General features: G+C 41.5%; 1 protein-coding gene across 1 annotated transcript in view; it reads right to left on the bottom strand.

Moving 5' to 3' along the window:
* The window catches only part of LOC124040486 (histone-lysine N-methyltransferase 2C-like), a 108,570-nt gene that overhangs the window by 52,560 nt on the left and 34,981 nt on the right, over window positions 1-21,029 (bottom strand). Inside the window, 6 exon segments of the mRNA XM_046357703.1 lie at window positions 185-395; window positions 5,297-5,424; window positions 5,569-5,688; window positions 11,662-11,784; window positions 16,570-16,803; window positions 17,159-17,236. Coding sequence (XP_046213659.1) covers window positions 185-395; window positions 5,297-5,424; window positions 5,569-5,688; window positions 11,662-11,784; window positions 16,570-16,803; window positions 17,159-17,236 — 894 coding nt within the window.

Below are 21,029 nucleotides of genomic sequence, written 5' to 3'. Positions count from 1 at the left end.
CACATTTTCTCTGCATGTAGAATAAAATGAACTTTCAGGAGAGGAGAGTCAACATGACAGCTCACCTCTGAGGAAGAACCTCTGTGTGTGTGTGTATGTGTGTGTGTGAGAATGCGTCGGTGTGTGTGTGTAAGACAGGGAAAGTGACAGCTCAAGAAAGTGTGCAGGAGAGATGTGAACATACACAGTCCTCCTCCTTTGCTGGAGATGGGTATGGTGGTCGAGGTAGCGCTGAGCAGCGGGTCTGAGGAGGGGTCCAGAAAACTGGCATTGACGCTGCGGGGTTTGGTCTCTGCATGGGCCCCTGAGATCTCCTCACAGAGCCCTGTGGTCACCAGGCCCGCCTGCCTGCTCTGCTTGCTCTTGTCCAGCAGCTCCTTTCCAAAGAAAGCCTCCTGGTAACATACCACACAGTCAATGAGAAAGTGACCATGAGATACAGAGAACACATTCATTAACACAACACACATCTTTCATGCCCAAAATACATGACATGAATCACGTTTGTCTCTTTGGCTATGGCAGCAAAGGCAGCCTAATTCTTCTCTTTTGCAATTAATTGGTCTTTGGACAAATCAGATCAAATCTTCTGCCAATAATTGGGCAATTTATGAGAATTGGGATGCCAGTATAAACGCAGCCCTGGAGACAGAAGGTGGAATCCAGTTATGAATTCTAGATTTGAATGGAAATGAATAAGGGTTCAGTTCATAGTAATTCAACTCAAATACAGTATTTGAAAATACAATGCATACTGAACATTAATTAAGTAAAGCTACTAATAAAACAAAGGCTTATGAGGCTACGCTACTGCTAACCCAACAATTAATTGAATGGGTCTCCAGGCCCAGATTCCAGTGCATTTTGTATTTTTTTTTCTCAGTGTTGCAGCACTCTATAGGCCCTAGTGTTATCCAGACACACACAGAAATAGTGAGGTGTGTATACAGTTGAAGTCGGAAGTTTAACCAGGGCAAGGTGACCGGAAACATGACTGAATACAAACAGTAGAGAGACAACGCAGAGTCACAATTCAACGGCTCAGACAAGAGGTTTGTGGCAGGGTCTACAGTCAATCACAGATTACAAAAAGAAAACCAGCCCTGTCACGGACCAGGATGTCTTGCTCCCAGGCAGACTAAATAACTTTTTTGTCCGCTTTGAGGACAATATAGTGCCACTGACACTGCCCGCAAACAAAACCTGTGGACTCTCCTTCACTGCAGCCGACGTGAGTAAAACATTTAAACGTGTTAACTCTCGAAGGCTGCAGGCCCAGACGGCATCCCCAGCCGCGTCCCTCAGAGCATGCGCAGACCAGGTGGCTGGTTTGTTTACAGACATATTCAATCGATCCTTATCCCAGTCTGCTGTTCCCACATGCTTCAAGAGGGCCACCATTGTCCCTGTTCCCAAGAAAGCTAAGGTAACTGAGCTAAACGACTAGCACTCACTTCCGTCATCATGAAGTGCTTTGAGAGACTAGTCAAGGACCATATCACCTCCACCCTACCTGACACCCTAGAGCCACTCCAATTTGCTTACCGCCCAAATAGGTCCACAGACGACGCAATCTCAAACACACTGCACACTGCCCTAACCCATCTGGACAAGAGGAATACCTATGTGAGAATGCAGTTCATTGATGACAGCTCAGCATTTAACACCATAGTACCCTCCAAACTCATTATCAAGCTCCAGACCCTGGGTCTCGACCCCGCCCTGTGCAACTGGGTACTGGACTTCCTGTCGGGCCGCCCCCAGGTGGTGAGGGTAGGTAACAACATCTCCACCCTGCTGGTTCTCAACACTGGGGCCCCACAAGGGTGCGTTCGGAGCCCTCTCCTGTACTCCTTGTTCACCCACGACAGCGTGGCCATGCACGCCTCCAACTCAATCATCAAGTTTGTGGACGACACTACAGTGGTAGGCTTGATTATCAACAACGACGAGATGGCCTACAGGGAGGAGGTGAGGGCCCTCGGAGTGTGGTGCAGGAAAATAACCTCACACTCAACGTCAACAAAACAAAGGAGATGATTGTGGACTTCAGGAAACAGCAGAGGGAGCAACCCCTATCCACATCGATGGGACAGTAGTGGAGAGGGTAGTAAGTTTTAAGTTCCTTGGCGAGGTCAGTACAGGTGCATCAAAGCAGGGACCAAGAGACTGAAAAACAGCTTCTATCTCAAGGCCATCAGACTGTTAAACAGCCACCACTAACATTGAGTGGCAGCTGCCAACACACTGACTCAACTCCAGCCACTTTAATAATAGGAATTGATGGAAATTGATGAATAATATATCACTAGCCACTTTAAACAATGCTACTTAACATAATGTTTACATACCCAACATTTCTCATCTCATTTGTATATGTATATACTGTACTCTATATCATCTACTGCATCTTTATGTAATACATGTATCACTAGCCACTTTAAAACTATGCCACTTTGTTTACATACACTACGTTACTCATCATTGGGGTGGCAGGGTAGCCTAGTGGTTAGAGCGTTGGACTAGTAACCGGAAGGTTGCAAGTTCAAACCCCCGAGCTGACAAGGTACAAATCTGTCGTTCTGCCCCTAACCCACTGTTCCTAGGCCTTCATTGAAAATAAGAATTTGTTCTTAACTGACTTGCCTAGTTAAATAAAGGTTAAAAAAATGTATATACTCTACTCAATACCATCTACTGCATCTTGCCTATGCCGTTCTCTACCATCACTCATTCATGTATCTTTATGTACATATTCTTTATCCCTTTACACTTGTAAAGTAGGTAGTAGTTTTGGAATTGTTAGGTTAGATTACTCATTGGTTATTACTGCATTGTCGGAACTAGAAGCACAAGCATTCCTCTACACTCGCATTAACATCTGCTAACCATGTGTATGTGACAAATACATTTGATTTGAAGTTTACATACACCTTAGACAAATGGATTTAAACTCAGTATTTCACAATCCTTGACATTTAATCCTAGTAAAAATTCCCTGTCTTAGGTCAGTTAGGATCAACACTTTATTTTAAGAATGTGAAATATATACCTTGACTCCAATACCTTGACTTTGTCAATACCTTGATGTCTTGAATATGTCTTCAATATGTCCACAATTTTCCTGCCTCATGATGGCATCTATTTTGTGAAGTGCACGAGTCCCTCCTGCAGCAAAGCAACCCCCTAACATGATGCTGCCACCCCCATGCTTCGCGGTTGGGATGTTTTTCTTCGGCTTGCAAGCCTCACCCTTTTTCCTCCAAACATAACAATGGTCATTATGGCCAAACCGTTATATTTTTTGCTTCATCAGTTGCAAACTGTAGTCTGGCTTTTTTTATGGCGGTTTTGGAGCAGTGGCTTCTTCCTTACTGAGCGGCCTTTCAGGCTATGTCGATATAGGACTTGTTTTACTGTGGATATAGAAACTTTTGTACCGGTCTCCTCCAGCATCTTCACAAGGTCCTTTGCTGTTGTTCTGGGATTGATTTGCACTTTTCGCACCAAAGTACGTTCATCTCTAGGAGACAGAGCGCTTCTCTTTCCTGAGTGGTATGACAGCTGCGTAGTCCCATGGCGTTTATACTTGCATACTATTGTTTGTACAGATGAACATGGTGCCTTCAGTGATTTGGAAATTGCTCCAAAGGATGAACCAAGCCTGTGGAGATTAACATTTTTTTTTCTGAGATCTGATTTCTTTAGAGTTTCTCATAATGTCAAGCAAAGAGGCACTGAGTTTGAAGGTAGGCCTTGAAATACATCTACCTGGTACACCTCCAATTGACAGAAATTATGTCAATTAGCCTAATTAGCCTAATTAACCTAGCTCCTAAAGCCATGACATAATTTTCTGGAATTTTCCAAGCTGTTTAAAGGTACAGTCAACTTAGTGTATGTAAACTTCTGACCCACTGGAATTGTGATACAGTGAATTATAAGTCAAATAATCTGTCTGTAAACAATTGTTGGAAAAATGACTTGTGTCATGCACAAATTAGATGTCCTAACAGACTTGCAAAAACTATAGTTTGTTAACAAGAAATGTGTGGAGTGGTTGTAAAACGAGTTTTAATGACTCCAACCTAAGTGGATGTAAACTTCTGACTTCAACTGTATCTAGATTCCTACTGTACAGTGACCAACTGGTTACATAGAAGCTGAGAAACACACAAAAATAGAAAGTTGACTCTAATCACTGATATAGCAACTAGAATCACTGATATAGCAACTCTTTTTGTAAAACCCTAGTGGTTGTACAAATCAATGTCTTGGATAGAATGTGATTCCGATATGAGAATTGCCTAAACCTGTACAAAGCCATACAAATAAACAGACATGGGTAGACACAACCTCACAGAAAGCCTGAACTCAGTGGCGACACGTTGTACCGCTGGCTGGGCCGCTACGTGTTTAAGTCACTAGTCTTTCCAACATATCTAACGGCTCCAAAACTATCAATGTGACTGCTCCCTGCTGTGGTAAAACATTAAAAAGGCTAATGTGCCGGGTATTTAAATAATTGATTAAAGTCGTTCCTCTGGTGAGGAACTTTAAATAAAAAATGTAAGCGCGGCGTACAAGAAAGCCCAAAGTGACAGCTGGTGAGCTTAATGCATGGCTGCTCCCCCGAACATGCCGGGTCTTTTAAAGGTGTGGCGTGGCACAGAGGGGGCAACGTCTCTCCGAGAGGACTTTCGCTTCCGGGATTTTTTTAAAATATCATGACGGTAATACATCTGAGAAGGGGGTAACATGCAACTTATGAAGGGCTGGTTGAAATGGGTAGTGAAAGAAAGTTGCTACTGGTAAATGCTTGGTAGATGTCTTATAGAATATGCACTATTCTAATGTGGTACAAGAACATGATTTGGGACAATGACGTATTTGCTAAAATGGTTCATACAGATGTGGGATTTTAAATTTGATCAGTATTATTGCAGCAACATAATCATGCCGCAACAATTTTAAAGTTTAGTCCATAATGTTGCTTGATTGGTAGTTAGGCTACATGAAACTGGCAATACTGTTAATATAACTAACTGTGTGTTAGTGCAAGTTTTCAGTTAATTTATGTAAATCATGAAGCTCATCTGCATTGCAGGAAATTCTCAAATCAAATTAAGATCCTACATCTGTACAAAGACAATCAAGCACCTCAGTGTGTTTAGGTGATTTTATGCATTTTGTACCGGTGACCTTTTCCTATAAATCGATCAATAAGACAGTGTATGATAACAGAATCAAAATTAACATTTTATACCAATACTGATATCATTAGTGTACATGTCACCTGCAGGTACGAAGGGAACTCCTCTTCCAGTTTGGTTCTCTTTTTGCGGTATCTTTTCTTGACCTTCTCCAGACATTCAGACACAGGTGGGGTCTCCTCTGCTTGAGTACTCTCCGTCTTGTTCCACCCTGCAACACACAGACAAGAGGTCACAACCTGAAAGTAACAGTCAGGGAAATGCCTTATTACTGGGTTAAGTGTTGGATTTGATAGTCTGCCTGGAGTGTCAGATGGATGGGACTTGCACTTTAGGGACTATTCCATTTGCTTACCTTCTTCTTTGCACATTGGGTTCTCAGGTAACAATCCTGTTGAGTATTTCCTGGATAGGGATCGCTTGGCTTTCCCTTGTCCCGTCCTGCTTCTCTGGCGGACCATAAACCCTCCAATACCTTGCCGGGAGACAAGTGGGAGGGAGGAGATATATGACAGCAATTTATGTCACCAGGGCTCTAATTATGTCAGACAGATGAGGGTCTTTCAGTCCAATCTCTGGCATTAATCTTAATTACTCAGTGACCTATGAGCACAGAGCCTGAGGGGAGATGTGAGTGAGCGAGAGACTTTCACTCTGGTCAATACACAATGACAGAGTGCATGAGTGAGAGACCAAGTCGCTTGGGATAAAAGTGTCTGCTAAATGGCATATTATTATATTATATATTAAAATGTGTGAGAGAGCAAACGTAAGAGAATGAGTGTGTAAGAGTGTTTGGGGAACTGATCTCCTAGCCACTAGACCTGAGAGACTGTGAGACTGTGAGAGAGAAAGAAGGGAGCATTTCGGGTGAGCCTATTTCTGGATAGCTTTGGTACTGAGAGAGAAGCCCCTATGGTCTGGAAGCAGACAAACAGAGCCTTCCAGCCTTCCTTAAGCTGCCTCAGTGCAAGAGAGGGGAGACTTGATGATTTATGTGCAGGGAAAAGAGAGGAAACAGCCGTTTGAATTCAGAGTTGCCAGGATACCGCCCCCTTATGAGAAGTCCAACTCAGAGCATTCAATGGATAACCAACTCTCGTCATCTGTGCTAAATAAGAACACCAATATATACCACCAGTAAGGCACCATACACTAGACTTAAAATAGCCAAATTACAAAACATACAACATCATGTAGCCTAGCGGTTAAGAGCGATGGGCCAGTAACCAAAAGGTTGCTGGTTCAAACCCCCGAGATTACTAGATGAAAAATCTGTCGATGTGCCCTTGAGCAAGGCACATAACCCTAATTGCTCCTGTAAATCGCTCTGGATAAGAGTATCTGCTAAATGACTAAAACTTACATTTTTAACACCATTGAAAAACTACTTTAATCTTGCAATGAACAACTTCATTAAACATTATTCAAGACAATTATCATATGAAAGAGGTTCACAATCAAGTAATAGCGCCACAGTATACCCCATAATAATAGCTTTGTAATCCACCTTAAATGACGCAGTAAACATACGTTATTTGTGTGATACTGGTATGTTATTTGTGAGAATGTCTGAATGCCTCTGTTCACTAGAGCAGAGTGGAAATAAAATGTCTCCACTGTGACAGTTCATAACAAGTGACCTGGCAAACAGGAGAGACACACCCCTTCTCCATCTCTCCCCACCAGTTCTCCTTCACTCCCGCCCCGTCAAACCCAGCTACTTGACATGGGCGAGAGCTTGTGGCTCTCTCTGGCATAGACATTCGCATACTGTACAAACATTCATGCATGCTTACACATACGCTGCATTTTAACAGACCACTAATTGGTCTTTTGACTGCTGTGAGGAGATCTGATTGGTAAAAAGACTTTGGAATGTGCACAAACGTCCGACTTCAACTGTATATACACACACACAAAGTTGAAGTCAGAAGTTTACATACACCTTAGCCAAATACATTTACACTCTATTCTTCACAATTCCTGACATTTAATCTGAGTAAAAATTCCCCGTTTTAGGTCAGTTAGGATCAACACTTTATTTTAAGAATGTAAAATGTCAGAAAGATAGTTGAGAGCATGATTTAATTCAGCTTCTATTTCACATTCCCAGAAGGTCAGAAGTTGACACACTCAATCAGTATTTGGTAGTATTGCCTTTAAATTGTTTAACTTGGGTCAAATGTTTTCGTTAGCCTTCTAGAAGCTTCCCACAAAAAGTTGGGTGAATTTTGGCCCATTTCATCCTGACAGAGCTGGTGTAACTGAGTCAGGTTTCTAGGCCTCCTTGCTCGCACACACTTTTTCAGTTCTGCTCACAGATTTTCTATAGGATTGAGGTCAGGGCTTTGTGATGGCCATTCCAATACCTTGACTTTGTTGTCCTCAAGCTATTTTGCCACAACTTTGGAAGTATGCTTGGGGTCATTGTCCATTTGGAAGACCCACTTGTGACCAAGCTTCAACTTCCTGACTGATGTCTTGAGATGTTACTTCAATATATCCACAATTTCCCTCCCTCATGATGGCATCTATTTTGTTAGGTGCACCAGTCTCTCCTGCAGCAAAGCACCCTCACAACATGATGCTGCCACCCCCGTGCTTCACGGTTGAGATGGTGTTTTTTTTGGCTTGCAAGCCTCCCCCTTTTTCCTCACAACATAACGATGGTCATTATGGCCAAACAGTTATATTTTTTGTTTCATCAGACCAGAGGACATTTCTCCAAAAAGTACAATCTTTGTCCCCATGTGCAGTTGAAAACCATAGTCTGGCTTTTTAATGGAAGTCTTCCTTGCTGAGCGGCCTTTCAGGCTATGTCGATATAGGACTCGTTTTACTGTGGATATAGATACTTTCGTACTAGTTTCCTCCAGCATCTTCACAAGGTCCTTTGCTGTTGTTCTGGGATTGTTTTGCACTTTTCGCACCAAAGTACGTTCATCTCTAGGAGACAGAACACGTCTCCTTCCTGAGCGGTATAATGACTGCCTGGTCCCATGGCGTTTATACTTACGTACTATTGTTTGTACAGATTAACGTGGTACCTTCAGGCGTATTGGAAATTGCTCCCAAGGATGAACCAGACTTGTGACTTATTTTTCTGAGGTCTTGGCTGATTTCTTTTGATTTTCCCAAGATTTCAAGCAAAAAGGCACTGAGTTTGAAGGTAGGCCTTGAAATACATCCACAGATACACCTCCAATGGACTCAAATTATGTCAATTAGCCTATCAGAAGCTTCTAAAGTGTATTACATACTTCTCTGGAATTTTCCAAGCTGTTTAAATGCAGTCAACTTAGTGTATATGTAAACTTATGTAAACTTATGACCCACAATTATGATACAGTGATAAGTGAAATAATCTGTCTGCAAACAATAGTTGGAAAAATGACTTGTGTCATGCACAAAGCAGATGTCCTAACAGACTTGCTAAAACTATAGTTTGGTAACAAGAAATTCGTGGAGTGGTTGAAAAACAAGTTTTAATGACTCCAACCTAAGTGTATGTAAACTTCCGACTTCAACTGTATATAGACAGGCAAATGAAAAGGTCATATATAAACACAATTTCCGGGTGTTTTTTTCAGTAGAACATTATTCGATTGAGTATATATATATGAGTCAATGTTATTTTTCCGGAGGACTCTTTCACATTCAGTGGGAGAGCTTCAAAGGGCCAATTCGCAGTTGAAACAAAGAGGACACCCCACTTCTGGTTTGGTAAAAGAAAACTGAGAGATGGGTCTGGAGAAATCTAACCAATCTCAAATTCATAGACAGATATGGATGTAAGGATTGACCATCCATGATAGAACATTTTTCATTTTAACAATGTTTTGAGGCTATAGGGTTTTTACAATTACCATGTTTTACTCCAATTACCATGGAGTAAAACAATCTTACATTTTAGATTGTGCTGGGCTGTGTCAGCTCATGAGGCATTTATAAGTTATATTCTTCAAGAATCCATGGGCATACATGACATTTTTAAGTCCAAAAATGCAAGTTTTGCACATTTAAAGTGGAACTGACAGCGTTTTAACTAGATGCAGATAAGAAACAGACAATCATAATATCAGTCAAAAATATCTCATTCCAGTTTATGCTACAAAACCAACTTCATGAGGTTTTAAAATAAGTTATATTTGACTCAACATTCCATGACGTACACTAAAGTATTGTTGCCATTACTAACACAGACAGGCTGCTGCCTACATACAGACTTGAAATCATTGGCCACCATAATAAATGGATCTCTTGTCACTGTAATAATATTGTCACATCTTGCATTTCTCATCTCACATGTATATACTGTATTTTATACCATCATGCCTATGCCGCTCTGTAATTGCTCATCCATATATTTATATGTATATATTCCTATTCCATTCCTTAGATTTGTGTGTATTAGTTAGTTGTTGTGGAAATGTTAGATGACATGTTAGATATTGCTCCACTGTTGGAACGAGAAGCACAAGTATTTCACTTCACTCGCAATAACATCTGCTAACCATGTGTATGTGACCAATAACATTTGATTTGACAGAATATATGGATGCAGTTCAATGCATGATTAAAATAATTCACCAATACATTTCTTGATAGTCCATAAAATATTGCTATCAGCTGGCTAGGTACCATTGTTTGCAACCTCCACTCGGGATGCACAGTTTCAATGACTCAATATTTATGGACAAAAACAGACAAACGTTACTAAGGTTATGGTAGCGTATCTGTTTATGTAGCAAGCTAAAAACCCAGATAGCTACGCTAGCTAGATGCTAGGAGGACATTATATCAATGGAGGAGTGGATGAGTAACTGACCTCGTATCATTTTTTGTGTGGCTACACAGCTAGAGATGCATGTGTCATTTGGTTAGCTAGCAAGAAATGTGAATCGATTTGCTAGCTATCTATGCTGAATGACTGTTATCCAGTTAGCATATCTCGAGTTTGCAAATTCACTCTGGCTAGCAATCTAACCCGATTTCAGAGCACTCGTCTGAGTGTGCCAGAGCGCAGAATAACAGTGCAAGACCCACTGAATATGACCGGTGTCAGTAAATGTAGGCAAAATAAAGTAATAATTTAGTTGCGAACGATCTCGATAACATGTAAACAGCCTAATCAGCTCTGTTAGGGCAAGTAAAATGGCCAGAGTGAGGTGTTCTCCCATTTGTGTCTGGAAGTACCTGGCAAGCGAGCCAACTTTACCAGTAAGCTTGGGTACTTAGTTGGGACAATGAATGCATTGGCAGGCAAGCTGCAGAAAGACAAGCAGACTGTTCTCCATTGTTTACCAGTGCAACTTTCACAACTAGCTGAAAAAGTTTGAGAGGGTTTATCTAATGTTCCTTCATTAGATTTGAGCTCATCTTGCTCTGCCTAGCATTAATTGTTGATCTTGTTGTTGTTGATGTACATATAGGGAAAGACATCCTACCTCTTTATGGTTGTTTGATCAATAGGACTGTAAAGTTCCCAAATGTAAAGGGACTATCATGGTATTTAGCTGTATATTTGCAGAAGTCCAAACAAGTGTATTTTGTGGCTTTTGCCGAATGCGTTCTAATGATCTAAAGTTGAGCTGTTGCTACTGTCTGTAAACACACAGTCCAGTTCAAAGTGAATTTTGGAAAATGGCTTGTTTGCATATACCCCTACTGTTCCTCTGATTGGCTATGGCATACCAGTCTGCGTAGACCCCGGTCCTGGACGAGACCGATGCATCTCTGCATCTCCCATAAGTCTGCATCTCCCACAAGGCTGCTCCCTCCATTCCTCCCATAAGTCTGCTCCCTCATTCCGCATCTCCCATAAGTCTGCATCTCCCACAAGGCTGCTCCCTCCATTCCTCCCATAAGTCTGCTCCTCCTCCCTCTGCATCTCCCATAAGTCTGCTCCTCCCTCCCTCTGCATCTCCCATAAGTCTGCTCCCTCCCTCTGCATCTCCCATAAGTCAGCTCCCTCCCTCCCTCCCTCCCTCCCTCCCTCCCTCCCTCCCTCCCTCCCTCCCTCCCTCCCTCCCTCCCTCTGCATCTCCCATAAGTCTGCTCCTCCCTTCCTCTGCATCTCTCATAAGTCTGCTCCTCCCTCCCTCTGCATCTCTCATAAGTCTGCATCTCCCACAAGGCTGCTCCCTCCATCCCTGCATCTCCCATAAGTCTGCTCCCTCCCTCCCTCCCTCCCTCCCTCCCCCTCTCGTCCTACCGCCGTCATCCACCACTCTCCTTCCATCTCGCTCTCCCCCTGTCCATTCATCCCCATCAACATCCTATCTTCTATTTTCTCCTAATGGGGCTAAACATAAGATGTTCCTGTTGTTGTAAGATAAGCTTCATCTTGCCCGATCTGAACCTCAACCCATAGGAGTTCAGAGACAAAACTGATCCAGGGTCTGATCCTTTGTCAAACAGACAAAGTTTTGAATGTTAAACATACCGGGCCGGTAAGGTTTCCTCTTCCTTTTCTTGTTGCCGTCGGCCCCCTTTGCGTCGTCGTCGACAGGCTCCCGTTCCGGACTGGAGTCCGACTTCAAGTCACAGTCCATCAGGAGATCCCCTTCTGGAATGGAACACAACCATGTCACTAAAACCAGGACACAGACCATGAAGACGTTCATTAGGACACCCAACAGAAAACACTTTTTCTAAACTACAATTAGAATTACTTGATAATCCCTCTACTTCTCCCATTTGGTTCTTGATGAACATGACCCAGCCCTGCACATACTAGTGACCCACAAAACCCTCAATGCATCTTTGATGGGAGGTCTGCCATCTTGGTGGGCCTGGTGTCAGAGTAAGACCTCTGGATGAGGAGCCACATCGGTACATTAGTGTTGGAATTCTAAATTAACCACTTATTATTAACCACTATTTTAGGAGATAACCATCTTAGAGATAACACTTTAGTATTTCTCAGATTATAAATGCAAATGGCATATCCTGGATTAATAAGGATCGGACCCTTTTTTTTCCTATTTTCGCCTAAAATGACATACCCAAATCTAACTGCCTATAGCTCAGGACCTGAAGCAAGGATATGCACATTCTTGGTACCATTTGAAAGGAAACACTTGGTAGTTTATTATTATTTCGCTCTTACTGTAGTACTGTAAACCACTCCCGACCGGTCACGGTGTACAGCACCTGAGTGGCACAACGGTCTAAGACACTGCATAGCAGTACAAGCTGTGTTGCTACAGATGCTGGTTCAATACCCGTGCTGGCCTCGACTGGGAGACCTATGAGATGACTGTAGGTTTTTGGTTCCGCTCCCTCTAAAAACAGAAATAATTCTAAATAACAAAGAAGGCTTTATTTAGACATTAGTAACAATGTCTCACCCCATGTTCAAGAATGGCTTTTTTCCTCGCTCGTTTTACATTAATTGAAAACAAAATCTACAAAATCTCACTTTTTTAAAACAAAGCCCCTTGGATATTCTCACAGATATATTATTAAACCTGTTATTAGCAGAACAATATGTATTGGTCATGGCTCCCGAGTGGTGCACAATGGGATTGCCTTGCAGTTCTCCAGCTGTATCCACTGAAAGCACGCAAGGCACGAGGGCAGGGGGCATGGGATGGGCCGCAGAGCCATGCACAGAAGACGGACCTAGCCCATGTGGGAGGGGGGTGTACCCCCGCTGACTAGGGAAACGTTCCCGTTGTTCTTTGTGCCAGTCTGCACGTTCAAACTAAAACAATGTAACTAATAATGGCATCGTTACGCTTTCGTTAAAATAATTGTAAAATACTCTTTCAAAAATGCAGATGTGTTTAGTTATGGATCCATAACAAACTATTATGGGAATAAATATCACTCAATTACAAATATTGGAACAAAGTGGTCTAATGAAGGTAAACAAATTGTCGCTGACTGGAAAATACTCCTTCAAACATAGTCACATTGTCCAGCGCCATTATGGCTATTAGTAGGTAGATGGACAATAGACTTGCCTAGAAGAAGATAGGGGGAGAATTTTATCGTCAAATGTATTTCTTAGTTAGGTTGGCTGTATCACAACCGGCCGTGATTGGTTGCAATTTCAGTTTAATCCACCAGAAAAGACAAAACAAATAATACAACAAAAAGTATTATTAGGAATCCCATCCGATCGTGATTGGGAGTCCTATAGGGTGGCACACAATTGTCCCAGCGTTTCTCTCACTCTAAAAACAGAAATAAATGTTTTGGCCTTTACAAATATTATTTTGGCCTTTATTCAGATTACAATAGCTCACTTTTGTTTTTTTGAAAACAAAATCACCTCCAAAATATCATTATATATTATCAGTGGATGGGGGCTCCCTCAGTGCAAAATGCTAAAGATGCAGGTTCGATACCCATGCCAGCCGCCACCGGGAGACCCATGAAGCGGCTTTTGGTTTGAATTTAGAATCCTCCAATCCTCTATATGTAGTTATTGGCAGAGAGTCATGTCATATTTTTCGATATACTGTAGGCCTACCATAGGCGACGTGTCTCACTAGTGTTGAGTAATGTTCTGTTAAAAGTGGTGTAGGTCTTATTTATTTAAAGAGCACATTGAAGTTCGAAGCAATAGGATTTGAAGCAATAGCCTACAACTATTTTAGCACAGTTATGCGCTGCTCTGAGACAAGCATGGGGACTGGTCTTGATAAATCAATGTGATTTTAATTTTAATTAATTTGATTTTAATCTCCGTTTGGAGATTGGTTAGACTACAATTATACAATTAGGGTGTAGAAATGTTATGCTCTTAGTGTAACCTTAACTGACTTGCCTAGTTAAATTAAGAACAAATTCTTATTTACAAAGACAGCCTACTCCTTCCTCCCCATCGGGGAATTGAACCCCGGTCTCCCGCACGACAAGGATTATTTAGCTAAATAGCCCAGTATGTAGCCTACTACCGACCGTGACGTTGTACAGCACCATATTTTCCGTTCCATCCTAACGGAAACCCAGGGGCTTTTTTCGTTTTTCTTGGAATAGAAACACCATAATATTAATGAAATTAACCTCCTGTGACTAGGGGGCAGTATTTTCATTTTTGGAAAAATAACGTTCCCAAAGTAAACGGGATATTTTGTCAGGACAAGATGCTAGAATATGAATATAATTGACAGCTTGGGATAGAAAAAACACTAAAGTTTCCAAAACTATAAAAATATTATCTGTGAGTATAACAGAACTGATATTGCAGGCGAAAGCCTGAGAAAAATCCAATCCGGAAGTGCCTCATGTTTTGAAAGCGCTGCGTTCCAATGCGTCCCTATTGAGCAATGAATGGGCTATCAACCAGATTACTTTTTCTACATATTCCCCAAGGTGTTTACAGCATTGTGACGTAGTTTTACGCATTTATGTTGAAGAATACCCGTAAGCGGCTACATTGTGTAAGTGGTCACCTGATGGCTCTCAGAGTGATTCTCGCGTAAAATACAGAGGAAGCCATTTTTCCAATTGGTCCTACTGAAAAACCCGGTGGATGTATTATCGAATAGATATTTGAAAAACACCTTGAGGATTGATTATAAACAATGTTTGCCATGTTTCTGTCGATATTATGGAGCTAATTTGGAATATTTTTCGGCATTTTCGTGACTGCAATTTCCGGTCGATTTCTCAGCCAAACGTGAAGAACAAACGGAGCTATTTCGCATACAAAAATAATATTTTGGGAAAAAAGGAACATTGGCTATCTAACTGGGAGTCTCGTGAGTGAAAACATCCGAAGCTCATCAAAGGTAAACGATTTAATTTGATTGCTTTTCTGATTTTCGTGACCAAGTTATCTGCTGCTAGCTGGACATAATGCTATGCTAGGCTATCGATAAACATACACAAATGCTTGTCTTGCTTTGGCTGTAAAGCATATTTTGAAAATCTGAGATGACAGGGTGATTAACAAAAGGCTAAGCCGTGTCTCAATATATTTCACTTGTGATTTTCATGAATTGGAATATTTTTTAGTAATATTTATGTCCGTTGCGTTATGCTAATTAGTGTCAGTCGACGATTACGCTCCCGGACCCGGGATGGGGTGTCATTAGAGGTTAAGCAACATTTCTTTAAAATTTGTCCCATATACTATGTTCTTACAAAAAACGTTTTCAAATTCTCTAGAACAGCCACTATTGAAGGCTATCAAATGCTTCTCAAAGATGCCCTCTGGTGGTCAAATTAGCACTAACTAGCAGTAATGGTATCAGTGGTTGGTACTTAAATAACGTGCCATAGAATTCTGCAGTACGCTGCAACTTTTAAAGGACAAACCACTATATGGGACATGCACAAATGTACATACTGTATGTATGCATGATTAGTCGAAGGCTGACTTTTTCGTTCATATTTCACATTTTTCTAAATGCCATGAGGTGGTACATCTACAGTGGTTGGCTATAACACATACAGACATAACAAAATAGTCCCTAGTACCTGATCACAACCACAGTTCACAGTAAATACTGAGATACTTCTTCACACTTCAAAACAAGGTTAATGTAATCTATCTATATTTATGTGCATTGTTATAAACCCGTGTACGGTCATGGCAACATAGTTTTATGTGATTTGTAAAGCAGCCACTGAAAATATCCCTCTCGGCATGGCTTGAAAATGTGCCCGCTGCGTGAGTTAAATATAGAGGACCAAATATAGCGTGAGCGGGAAAGGGTTAATTTCTCATCATTAGCCCTTGCTTGCACTGAGAGCCAGGTTCTGATGGATGGGCTGGGGATTAATTCAGTTAGCCCCGGCCAGCTTCCTCTCATCACCAAAATGCCAATTGAGGTATAATTTGCTGACTGCTGTTTTCAAAAGCCTTTCTTCTCTCTCCAAGTCATATTCATTATATGCCTGCCCTCATTCCCCACCTTCCTCCTCCGTTTCCCTCCTCATTCCATCTCTTTCCGACAAATAGGTTCCAGTGCAAACGTCAAGCATTACTAAATTAGTTTGCCTTTACGTTTTCTGTGCATTTAAATTTTGAGATGAAGGGAACATTGCTTCCTTGCAAACATCTGTCTTTCCTTTTGACCGTTCTGATTAAATGGAAACGAGGGAAGGATGTATGCAGATCCGCTCCTGTGTCATACCAAGAAAATCGAACGGAAAAGTCTATCCTTAGAAAATAGCCCAGATATTCCGGTCCTGGCCAATGTGGAAGAGAAAACCTGAGCTTTACATCCTAGTTCAAATATATCAATCTACAAAAAAAGCCAATAATGGGTTTATTTGAACAAGCCTATTTATTTTTTTACTTTGTAACTATTTAGCTGAGGATGGAGCCCCCAGATTCCTCAAGGCGGAATACCCCCAGCCAACCCATAGTGAACACCTAGAAGTCTTTTACCTCCGCGATCGTCCATGTACCCGTCCCCGTCCTGGGACAGCTCTGAGTAGTGGGGGTACGGTGGGGTCTGGAGCACAGCCACGCTGTTCTGGTTGATGATCTTCAGCTTGAGCTTGGGTTTGGGCCGCCTGTTCTGCCCTCGGCGGGTTGAGGAGGGCACTGTCAGGCTCTCCAGCTGGCACAGGCCAGACTCGGTCAGACACACCCCATCCTGGGTGTATGTCTTCTGGATTTCTGGAGGTATGGAGTGGTTAATTAATCAATCTACCAAGCCTGTTTACAAGTATGAAATGTAGCTCTCGAGGACTACCCTGTGTTGTGAACACACGTTTGTTTGTTGTGCTAGACAGATACAAAATGCAATACTCCTGAGTGATTCACTTTTCCCTGCAGTCTCCCACGTACGTGTCTAAAACCATATGTGACCATCTGTTTACAAATACTGAAATACTTGTGTCCACATAACGTGGATATTACGTTAGCGAGTCCAACACTCAACGAGCGACAACATTTAAAGAAAGTAATGATTAAGTTGAGTCACACCACTTGATAAATGGCACTGTGATTTATCAGGGTAGTGCTGTTTTACCTGGCTCTCTCGTTTTAGACACAATCTGGGCCACCATCGGGGCCTCGCAGCCGTCAGATAGGAGGGCCTCCACTTTGCCTGTATGACAAATATGCAAAATGTCAAAGGATTGAGGATTTAGATTTCAGTGCATTGAAGTCATATACAGCAGTAATATGGAGATGAAACAAATAAATGCATCAAACATCAAACACTGGATTTCACCGCTGCCACCAAATGCAAAGAATACTTCCTTCATTTTTTTTATATTATAAAATAATTTAATTGAGATTTAATTAATTAATTTTATTATTTAAATAAAACTCCACCTCCCTCCCTTTTTCCATCACTCCCTCTAGTTTCTCAGAGGTAAAATCTGTTCCCAATTTCAAGAATTATCTGATAGAATGAGTGAGTGAACAGGCTGCAGCTTGAATTTTAAATCTAGCCATCTGCTGTTGTAATTTGGTTGAGGCTGGTCCCCTTAATAAAAAAAGAGGATGACTTTGGGCTAATTGAGTGGAGCTGGTTGCATTCATTGCGATGAGCTTGTAACACTGTACAATACATTTAAGGCCTTACCCATAGGATATACAACTAAGCTGTGTTTGAATACCCAAACTAACATACTGTATACTAAAAACTTAATGAGTATATACTACATACAATTAGTTTATTTTAGGATACTGTAAAAAAAACGGTATATTTTTAGTTGAGTGTACTAGATCCTCTCCTGTTTACCGGAAGCCTCCTTCACTCACGCTGCCAAGCTTACCCTAGTAAAACTGACTATCCTACCGATCCTCGACTTCGGCGATGTAATCTACAAAATTGCTTCCAACACTCTTCTCAGCAAACTGGATGCAGTTTATCACAGTGCCATCCGTTTTGTCACTAAAGCATCTTATACTACCCACCACTGCGACTTGTATGCTCTAGTCGGCTGGCCCTCGCTACATATTCGTCGCCAGACCCACTGGCTCCAAGTCATCTGCAAGGCCATGCTAGGCAAAGCTCCGCCTTATCTCAGATCACTGGTCACGATGGCAACACCCATCCGTAGCACGCGCTCCAGCAGGTGTATCTCATTGATCATCCCTAAAGCCAACACCTCATTTGGCCGCCTTTCATTCCAGTACTCTGCTGCCTGTGACTGGAACGAATTGCAAAAATCGCTGAAGTTGGAGACTTATCTCCCTCACCAACTTCAAACATCAGATATCTGAGCAGCTAACCGATCGCTGCAGCTGTACATAGTCTATCGGTAAATAGCCCACCCATTTTCACCTACCTCATCCCCACAGTTTTTATTTATTTACTTTTCTGCTCTTTTGCACACCAATATCTCTACCTGTACATGATCATCTGATCATTTATCACTCCAGTGTTAATCTGCAATATTGTAATTATTCGCCTACCTCCTCATGAATTTTGCACACATTGTATATAGACTCCCCTTTTTTTCTCTACTGTGTTATTGACTTGTTAATTGTTTACTCCATGTGTAACTCTGTGTTGTCTGTTCACACTGCTATGCTTTATCTTGGCCAGGTTGCAGTTGCAAATGAGAACCTGTTCTCAACTAGCCTACCTGGTTAAATAAAGGTGAAATAAAAAAAAATGTAAAAAAAGTTGATGCTGTTGATATGCAACTTGTTGCTAGCATAAACCGGCTTGTGGGAAGTGACAAATTTCTCTTAAAGGACCAGGGCACAAATAATAATCAATAATTTTGCTCGTTATTTAGCCATCTTACATATAAAACATTAATTGTTCATCAAAAATTGTGAATAATTCACCATAGGTTAATGAGAAGGGTGTGCATAATTGCACACCCAGCTCACTCAGGTACTTCGCTATATCACATGAGACATTGTCCGTAAGCTTGAGTTCATTTGCACACAAATAAATTATACAACGATGGAAAGACCTGTGTTGTCCTTGTTAATTCAGACAAGAGACGAGCTCCAACTTCTTAATCATAGCGTCAAGTTTTGCCCACACATTGAATATAGTTGGAGAGTGCCTGTAATCCTAGATTCAGATCATTCAGGCGAGAAAAAACATCTGCCAGATCGGCCAGTCGTGTGAGAAACTCGTCATCATGCAAGCAGTCAGACAAGTGAAAATTATGGTCAGTAAAGAAAACTTTAAACTCGTCTCTCAATATTGTAAAAACCGTGCCAATACTTTGCCCCTTGATAACCAGCGCACTTCTGTATATTGTAAAAGCGTTACATGGTCGCTGCCCATATCATTGCATAATGCAGAAAAGTTTAGAGGCCTTGCTTTAACATAGTTAACCATTTTCACTGTAGTGTCCAAAACGTCTTTCAAGCTATCAAGCATTCCCTTGGCAGCAAGAGTCTCTCGGTGGATGCTGCAGTATACCCAAGTGGCATCGGGAGCAACTGCTTGCACGTGCGTTACCACTCCATTATGTCTCCGTCATGGCTTTTGCATCATTAGTACAGATACCCACTAATCCACTATGTCTCCATCATGGCTTTTGCATCATCAGTACAGATACCAACACATCTTGACCACCAAAGTCCATTTGATGTCACAATGCTGTCCAGTACTTAAAAACTATCCTCTCATGTTGTCCTGGTTTCCAGTGGTTTGCAGAAGAGGATGTCTTCCTCAATTGACCCCCCATAAACGTAACGGACATATACCAGGAGCTGTGCAAGGCCCCCCACGTCTGTTGACTAATCTGGCTGTAAATCATAGAATTCACGGACTTGTATGCAAAGCAGTAATTGTTTCAAACCATCTCCTGCCATGTCACTGATGCGTCGTGAAACAGTGTTGTTTGATGAAGGAATTGTCTGTAGTATTTTGGTCATTTCCCCCAGCATTGCCCCAGCCATATCCGCGGCAGCAAGAAGAATTAAGTCCTCCGCAAATAGTACAGAGCTTGCCTGCACTAGCCCTCGGTAGCTCACCATATAAGACACATATAGCCCATTTTTATTAATGGTTTCTGTTGCTTTTATACATGTCTTACAACTCAAAAGTCATCTTAATTCTCACTCAAAAAAAAACCATGGCTTATTTTTCTAAATGTTTGCGCAAGAGTGAAGGTTTCCCGCAAGAGAGTAACGGTTAATGTGATTGGATGTTAATTATTTGACTAGGCTACCTGTATTTGACATTGTGTTATTTTACTGAACAATAGATGGTTGCATTTTATTCATGGCAGTGAAACGAGGCTACTCAGGCGAGAAGAAAACATCAGCCAGATGTATAGCGCCAATGGAAAATCTAAATGGACTGTTTGAAAATGTGAATCACATTTTTATTTGACGTACCCAGACAGTATTGCGTGTACCCCAGTTTGGGAATAGTCGAGTTAAAGCAATGAATTTGTATCCTCTCTCGTCGGACTTTAGCTGCATATTTAACTCCCATTTTCTTCAAATCTGAAAATGTTGTGAAGCCACGCCCATTCTCAGTAGAATTGCATTATGAGCGGAAATAGTGTCCACTGCACTACTTGTATACTTTGTTTTCTGGCAAATGTCGTACGACATCCAGGAACTTTTGGTATACTAACTATATCCACACTACGACCAATAAGCATACTACTCAATTTACAACACAAATATTATGGTTAGTGCGGTTAGTATGAGTATTCGAATGCAGCTCTAGTTAATACAACTTGTCATGATGCAAAGGGGTGTATTTACAGCTATTCCACCAAATCGGCTACCATTAATTCGAAGAAGACTAGTGCACATTTTATAGACAGTGGGGCAAAAAAGTATTTAGCCAGCCACCAACTGTGCAAGTTCCACCACTTAAAAAGATGAAAGAGACCTGTAATTTTCATCATAGGTACACTTCAACTATGACAGACAAAATGAGAAAAAAAATCCAGAAAATCACA

This window comes from Oncorhynchus gorbuscha, linkage group LG07 (assembly GCF_021184085.1).
Source record: "Oncorhynchus gorbuscha isolate QuinsamMale2020 ecotype Even-year linkage group LG07, OgorEven_v1.0, whole genome shotgun sequence".
Taxonomy (NCBI): Eukaryota; Metazoa; Chordata; class Actinopteri; order Salmoniformes; family Salmonidae; genus Oncorhynchus; species Oncorhynchus gorbuscha.
The sequence above is the reverse complement of the archived record's forward strand: the minus strand, read 5'-3'. Positions and strand labels throughout refer to the sequence as shown.